The sequence below is a fragment of the Frankliniella occidentalis genome, unplaced genomic scaffold (assembly GCF_000697945.3).
Source record: "Frankliniella occidentalis isolate FOCC.00 unplaced genomic scaffold, Focc_3.1 Scaffold102, whole genome shotgun sequence".
NCBI lineage: Eukaryota > Metazoa > Arthropoda > Insecta > Thysanoptera > Thripidae > Frankliniella > Frankliniella occidentalis.
In genome coordinates, this window is record NW_026267231.1 from 95,309 (window position 1) to 103,131 (window position 7,823).

The following is a 7,823-nucleotide window of genomic DNA, read 5'->3' on the forward strand; positions in this document are numbered from 1 at the left end:
CTCCCCTCTCCGGGACACCCGTGCCCTCTATTGCACAGAGCAAAAGTGTCTGATCAGAACGCGAAATGAAGAGTTGCAAATTTGGCCGTGCAGATTGGCGCGGTGGGGCGCGGCGCCCGGACGGCAGCTGACCGCTCCGCGCGCCGTGCCGCATGGGCTGCCTACCGCCCCGGCGCGCGGCCGGCGCTACTCCCCGCGGCAGCGGCGACACCCCGCGAGCAGCCGGGGATACTCCACTCGCACCCGGGCGGAGTAGCTGCCCGCCGCACCGCGCCATCGCCGCAACCGTCCCAACCGTGCGCAGCGACCTCGCCCGGCGTTGGAGTTGAATTTTGTTCTTAGACAGTCCGCGAGACTGTCTCTACCATAGGTCTCCCCCGCACCATCTCTCTCGCTCTAGTCGGCTCTAGTACAGGGCAGGCGCTTGTTTTAATAGTATTTTCATTTCTAATCTTGTATATTGCCTGCCCATAGTTGTTAAATGGTAGTAACCGTTGCTGTAACCGCTCTACCGTTGCAAGAATTTTCGGGCAATCTTTTACCCGAAAAAAAAAACTGTGTTGCAACCAGTTGTGTCAAATACAACACCAAATCAAGGAAGGTCGTTAAGTTTGACAACCGTACACAGTTTAGCTAATAGTCGGTCTCACCGTTGACTCATAAAGCGGACAACGTGTCAACATTGTTATTACGGTAATGAGATAGCTGCACTCTGTGTACACAATAAACACTTACGAGAGAGAGAGAGAGAGAGAGAGAGAGAGAGAGAGAAAGAGAGAGAGAGAGAGAGAGAGAGCGAGAGCACTCGGCGCACTGCTCTTTAGTGTTAATAAAATCGTTTAGTAAACTCATTCACACACTCACTCTCTCGTGGCCCGCCCAGGCCCTTTCCCGCTGGACGCAGCGGGACACCGTCGCGCACCTGAGTTGAGTACCTGTGTCCTGCTACTAGCGTTGATTGAATGTGCGAAAACATGCACTTTAGTACTACAACTACTTCTATGGACTTGACGTATGGAGATTGCTTTACTATTATAAATGGAATTATGTGTGCGCGGTGCACGGGTGTAATGTTATACATTGACTTCGTAATTGGACCACTTTGAACGGCTTAAGTAGCAATAATATAATTAAATCAAGGAACATGTACTAAAATAAAAAGAATTAAAATGTTTACTTCATTCCTAATTTTCATTCTATCGACACCTCGGACTGAAAATTACGATTTCAGCCGCGCGTTCTGAAAAGCACGCAATTCAGCGTTCACACTATGAAAACCAACGAAGCAAAATGCCAAATCCTTCTTAGGTACGAAGCATTTGCTTGTGCCTACGAAGGATTTGGCATTTCGCTCCGTAAGGTTGTAACTGTGCAGCCGCGCTTTCAACGCACACGCGCGGTCCGAAAGACACGCAGTTAATCCGCTCAATGCAAAGCTCATGCAGTTTCCAGCGGTAAAATGCGTGTCTTTCGGAGCGCGCAGCTGAACTGCGTTTGTCTTGGAACGGGTGGCTCGACTTCGCGTCTATGGTGTCGCGATGGCCTTTATTCTTTCATCAAATTTTGACATCATTTGAAGAAATTTAAATTTGCGAGGTAAATTGCCTTGCAACCCCTTTTCCTACTCCCCACGTTTGATTCTTTTTTAAAATGTTCGCTTTCATATCAGCATCAGAAATACTTCTCATGTCAGAAGCTTAACAACTACAGCTATAGCTGACGATGTATCCAATACCCCACCATTTCGACTCCGGTTGAGCCGGAATCCGTCCGTTCGCTTAGACCTTCATTATACGCTTGTGGCTTGTCTCTTGCATACCGCCTTCCCTGCCCTGCCGCCTCACACACACACAAACCACACACACATACACACCGGCATACCCCGCCCGGCAGCCTATCGCTGTCCAGCCATCGGAACCGGCGGAGCGGGAAAAAGAAGAAGAAAAAGAATCCGGCATGGCTTCGTGACAGTATGATATACGGAGCTGCCCCGTGCGGCCCCGGTGGTGCCCCTTCCCCTCCTAATCCCGTTCCTCCTGGTTCGGCCTCCCAAAGCGGACGTGGCTGTTCAACTCCGTCGCCGTGACAGGAACGCCTTGTAGCCCCGCCTTGCCCGCCACGCCCCGCCACGCCCCGCCACGCCCCGCCACGCCCCGCCACGAGCCCCCCACGCCCCGAGACGGCGGCGACAAGTTTACGAAATTGGATTTGCCCCTTCCACTTTCCTGTCCCCCTAGCCACCCCTTTCCTCTCCCGTGAGGAAACGCCCAAAAGGGCCTACTTCGTGTTGGAAGAAAAACAAAATCTGCGTGATCCAGCAAACGGAAACTTCTCCACTTGAAAATGAGCGCCTCTTTTCGATTCAAATATTGGAGGTGGTCACCAGGCAGGGGTGGGCGATATTCCAATGTATTGACACCAATATCAATATTCAAAAAATATTGGTCGCCAATATTGGAATTTTTGAAGCCATTAATATCAATATTTCTGTATTGGTGTATTAGAACATTGGAATTCCAATATTGAATAAACGGAGCGGGGTGGCAGGGCAAGGGGGCAAGCGGTGGTGCAGGCTCTAGTTTGCTATATGAACAAGTGTTCAGCACCCCTGGTAACGTCTTTACTCACACCAGGTGGCCCCTTTCAGGCAATTGACGTCTAAAACTAGTGTTTTTCGTTTAATTCGTCAATATATTGAATATTTCCAATAACCCAATACTCCAATATTACCAATATTCCAATACAGACATATTGATATTGGACAAAATTCCAATATACCAAAATATTGTCTATTGGTTTTGAAAAAATAATATCGCCCAGCTCTTAGGTGCCCGCGTGGGATGGTGTTGGGGTGTGGTAGTGTGTAGCCCCCCCCCCCCCCTTTTCCCGCCCTTTTGCCTCACGCTGTTTTTGCTTTATGGACTTTCTTCGAGGCGCAAAAACAGCGTGGTGGCGAAGTGCGGCGCGAGCTCGTCACCGCGGTTAGCCACAGTGCGGCCTGTGACGTGGCGCAGTGCGTCGTCGTCTGCCGCGGCCCTCCGTAACTACATTTCTTTTATTGGCGGGCTCGTTTGAAAACAACGCAAATGCGTTTGTTTCACTTATTGCTTTATTGGGATCTAGGCAGAACCTGTATGGGTTTCTGAATTTTGAAATTGGTAAAGTGCTCATTGTCTCTTGCAGTACTAAAAGACTTTACCACAGTGACGCTGTCCTCGTATCACTGTGAAAAATAGTCGTAAGTTTACAGGAAAATTTTCCATGATGTGAGTTCGTAAAATTACAACTTGACATTGTAAAATTACAATTACCTCCTATCGACTTGGAATTGATCGAGGAGCAAAAATGGTGCGCCGTAAATTTACAACAATGTTTTGTAATTCCAAATTACAAGAAATGTCGTAACTTTACGAGGAAATTTTTCACAGTGATCTTTCTATTGCACTTATGCCCCTAAAGGCTCTCTCATTGTTTTCTACTTCTACTTCTTCACAGAGGGGCTACAGCCCCACGGTGGGAGATCCTTCAAAATAGTGCTGCAACCTGTACTTCGTATCACTGTTGTTTCACTGCGTAAATTTGTCCTGTAATGGATTATTTTTCGTATGTGGCGGTATGGCTACCTCGGTGACCACGGACTCAGAAGGCTAGCCCGCTGGCCAGCCTCTCAAAACATTCTCTGTGTCACCGTTTCCTGTTTGTTTAAAAGCGTCACAGCAAGTTCTGAGGAACATTTTTTTCTCCTTTTCTTTGAAATTTAAACCCCGTCCAGCCCGCATCGGCCGATGTGTCGTCTTTATCATCATCAAAACGTCAACCTTAAAATCATGTGAAGGGCATTAAAGTATTTGATGGCAGAGCGCGGTGCAGGACGCCGTACTCTGTTTCTCTCGATCTCTCTCTCGCTCTCCCTCCCTTTCTGATATTAATACTCTCCCTGCCCAACTCGCTCGCCCTCGCCTCTCCTCTCCATTGTGTCCCTCCATTTTTATTCGGACCTGAATCATCGTTTTTCTTTTCTGGAGGCTAGAGAGTTGACCTTTTAGCCATCTCACCAATCACGTATCGCATCATTGTACGGGTTGAGGCAGCTCCTATAGCAATTTGCCAACCACCATGAAGCCTGATTTCCGGAGGGAAGGGGTGGCGACTAACGTTACGGCTGAGAATATTCACAACGATTATGAACATATAGGGGTGGTGCACATGCTTCCCCCTTCTTCATGGGAACCTAAGTAGTATCGTTTATTAATACAGCCCCCCGCGGTGCCCCTGGCCCCTTTGCCCGCCGGCCGCCCGTTTGTTTGGCTGTGCCTGTGTTTATTCTCCGTCCGGGTTCATCCCCGATTCTGGGAGTTACACGCCGCGGCCGCCTCTGCACCAGGGCGCAGCTGACGGCACATTGTGCCCAGGAAGAGGACCAAGTTGTCGTCGTGAGATACTAGTCATTTCGCACGTCTTAGTATCGGTTTCTAACTTCTCGTGCCTGTGCCGCTAATAGGCTGGACCTACAACACCACGCCACGCCTTTTCTTTTCGAGTCGAGCGTCATTGTGATGTTTACTTTATACTTGAGTTAAAAGTACCTACTCTTTACTTATGCGAGATGCTATTTAACGCTCTGCTTGCACGTCGTTGTAAGCGCGTTTGTGCTGCATTCTGATGAAACGATTTTACGATACCTTTTTCGAGAGGGCGGGGGAGTCTGGCGGTTTGTGTACATGACCGATACGCGAGGATAACAAGGCTTCTTCTTGTCGCCTTTGGAGCCGGCGCGGAACTCTATCGCGACTGGCCCAATGACCTAAAAAGTACCCACACATTTTCTTTGCTCATACCCATGGTTTGACAGGCATGTGGCGCAATTTTTTTCATTGCACGGGATCTCGCGTATTTGCCGAAACTGGTGTAAAAAGAACCCCCGTGAAACTGCCCCCTTTAGTATGTAAAGCAGGGGTTCGGGTTGGGGCCCCTTTGTTCTCTCTCTCTCTCTCTCTCTGTCTGGCTCGCTCGCCTCCCCCGCACCAACTACGCCACCGGCCGCTTTGTAGAGTGTTGTGTTTGTGTGTTATGCACACAGCCCTGCATCCTGGACGTTCTTGTTTCAGTGTCTGTCTAGCCGCTGTCCGACGCGCACCGCCTTCTCCTTGCTCTGCTCCGCCGCGCGCCGGCCTCCCTCGCGGCCCCGGGATCGATCCCCGGCTGCGTCGCGGCCTGCTTGTTGCAGCGTTGTTTGTTTGGCGACGACGTCACGAGCGCCCCCACCGCCGCCTCCAGGATGGCCCCGCAGTCACACAATGGAACCGCAGCCGGTGAGTCCTCGCCACCTCGTAACTCCAATTAATGATTGCCACATCCTAGACCGCTCCGGCCGGCTCAGCGTTGTCTGCGAAGTACCCGAAAAAAAAAATGAGGATGCGCAGATAGGTACACAAAACGTTGTAATGGGTGTCACTAGTTGTCACTGGTTTGTCACACTGGCTGCAGAGCAGGGAAATATGACCAACGCTGACACTGAAGGCATGCGGGGATAAACCACGGAGGCCTCGCAAAGTCTGAACAATGAGTAAAATACAGAACTGTTTCTTTGTGTGTAGTAAAATCCTGACATGAAACTTAGCTTGAGACTGTAGAAATAATTTACCCATTAAAGAATAGGTCGTATGTGTACAACCTCCTCGACAACTCTTGCTCGTCATTCAATTCCAAGTCGATAAGCAGTGTTGTAATTTTTAGACTACATCTTTCATGGGAAATATTCCTGTACCCGGTACGACAGGCCATGACACGATACAGATGTTCTAACGCGCTCTTTCTCGTGCCACAACGTCGCTTGCTTTTAAATTTTGCGCCTAAACTTTGGCTGAGTACCAACGCCTCCTTGCCGTGCGCCCCCAGCCCCTGGCCCAGACATAATTCAGGGTAAATAAACCGTTTCTTCCTCGCCGCGCCGCCCAGGCGCTGCCGCGCTCGCATCCCTCCCGGCCGCCCCTCCTCCAGGCTTTCAACCCTCCACATGCGGGGGCGGCGGCGTCCCCTCTCCCCAGAGATAAAAGCGTCGACCATGTTCTATGCAGCAGAGAGACTCGCTCTGTATCTCGGTGCGGTGCCGGCGTCCCCGCCCCAAAGCCAACCCTCTTACGTTACTGTGTCTCCCTTCCTTCCTCCTCCCTCCCCCTCTCTCCCTCTCCCGTTCCACTCTCCCCTCTTCCCACCCTCTCCCGCCGCTCTCCCTCCTCATTCCATCTCTGTCGGTGTGTGCCTGCGTATCAGATTTCAAAGTTCCATTTTTTTTCCTCTCTTCGTCGCACTGCCAGCCGCAGTCAACTAACTCTCTGTTCTGCCGTGTTCCGTGAATAAGCCTGTTAATTTTGCAAAGTAGAAACTTGGGAAACAGACGCAAACGGCTAATGAGATCAAATAATGATTGTCTTAATTTTAACCTCGTTTTATAATCACGATCTTGCCGGTGAACTTTCCATTCGGCGTATATTTTCTCTTTAACATTTTTACGCTCGACAGGCTCTGAATTAATGCATTATTCGTTCTGTGGGGGTTGGCAGCAAGATGGCCGCCCGCCCGCGCGCTGCAACGCCGCCGAGGCGCTGCCAACATCACGGAAATAAAAACAAAAGCGGAATAATATACTGAGTCCGGCCAGTCTATAAAACGAGCCCGGGCCGTATAGTGCAGCGATAAACAAAAGTCCTTGCCACCACAAATTGGCCGTATCATCATCTCGCTTATTTATTCCCCGTTTCTTCCTTTTTTTGGTTTTAAATTTATATTCGTTTTCACCGCCTTTTCAAATTTGCAAATTCCTCGCTGCCCGGCTGGCTCACGGGTAACTAACCCAACCCTTTAGCCAGTGTCGCCCTGGTGCTCGTGAAGCGAGAGTTGTTTGGGCATTTGATCGGTGTTTACCCTTGTGTGTGCCTTTGCAGTTAGCGCTCCGGGGCAAGGTCGCCGCCGGCCGGCCGTGGCAGGTCAGCGCCCCCGCTCTCACGTAATCCGTGTTTCCCTTTACGTGAAATCCCTAGACAAGATTTATCTGCGCGAAAAAAATATCATTTACCTCCAGGACCCCGGTCTCGTCCCTCGCCCCCGAGCTGCCCAGGAGAGTCTCCGGGTTGATATCTCCTCCTGCACGCGATATGCTAATGCATCGTGTGCATTTCGTACTGAATTAACAGCGAGTCACGGCCGCCTCCATATTCCCCCCCGCGCTTTATTTTTCCTCTCCTCGTTTGGGGCGGGCTCGCGGCGCACTCGCGGCGGGCGGGGCTTCTGGCTCGGCGGGCTCTCCCGACCGGCTCACCGCGTCGCGCGACGCCGCTCTGGCGGGCGGCGAGGCGTCGGCCGCCGCCATGCCGGCCGGGCTCGAGCCGCAGAGACCCAGTCCGAGCTGCGGCTTATGCACCGCTCAGCGCAATTCTAGTTGACTTTAAATTACTGTAAAAAATAGTGGTAAGGTTTACAAGAAAGTTTTCCTTGACGTTCAAGTTGTAAAATTACAATTTTTAATCGTAAAAGTTTATGCAGTACTTATTGACTTAAATTGCATTGGGCGAGTAATGAATGTGCTCCCGTAAATTTACAACTTAAATTATAGTTCGAGTTTTTAGCAGATGATACCTTAAATAGCTTTAGACTAAACATGAAACACATATATATAAAACTTTAAGGTGTCAGCAGCTTGTACTCTCGAGAAGGGCAGAGAACCAAAGCGCATGACGTCACCCAGATGTATAAGGGGCGCGAGAAGTCGCCGGCGCCGCCCGTTCCCACCAACAATACCCAACAATACTGAGCCACGGATGCCG

The 7,823-nt window shown here is 50.4% G+C and overlaps 1 protein-coding gene across 3 annotated transcripts in view; it reads left to right on the plus strand.

Moving 5' to 3' along the window:
• LOC113202765 (splicing factor, proline- and glutamine-rich-like) overlaps nucleotides 1-7,823 on the plus strand; it is a 147,547-nt gene that overhangs the window by 3,141 nt on the left and 136,583 nt on the right. For all 3 annotated transcript variants that reach the window (XM_052269784.1, XM_052269785.1, XM_026417152.2), the window contains exon 2: nucleotides 5,109-5,312. Coding sequence is in view for 1 of the 3 variants with exons in the window: in XM_026417152.2 (XP_026272937.1) it covers nucleotides 5,109-5,312 (204 nt within the window). In the remaining 2 variants the exon portion in view is untranslated. The remainder of the gene's footprint in view (nucleotides 1-5,108; nucleotides 5,313-7,823) is intronic.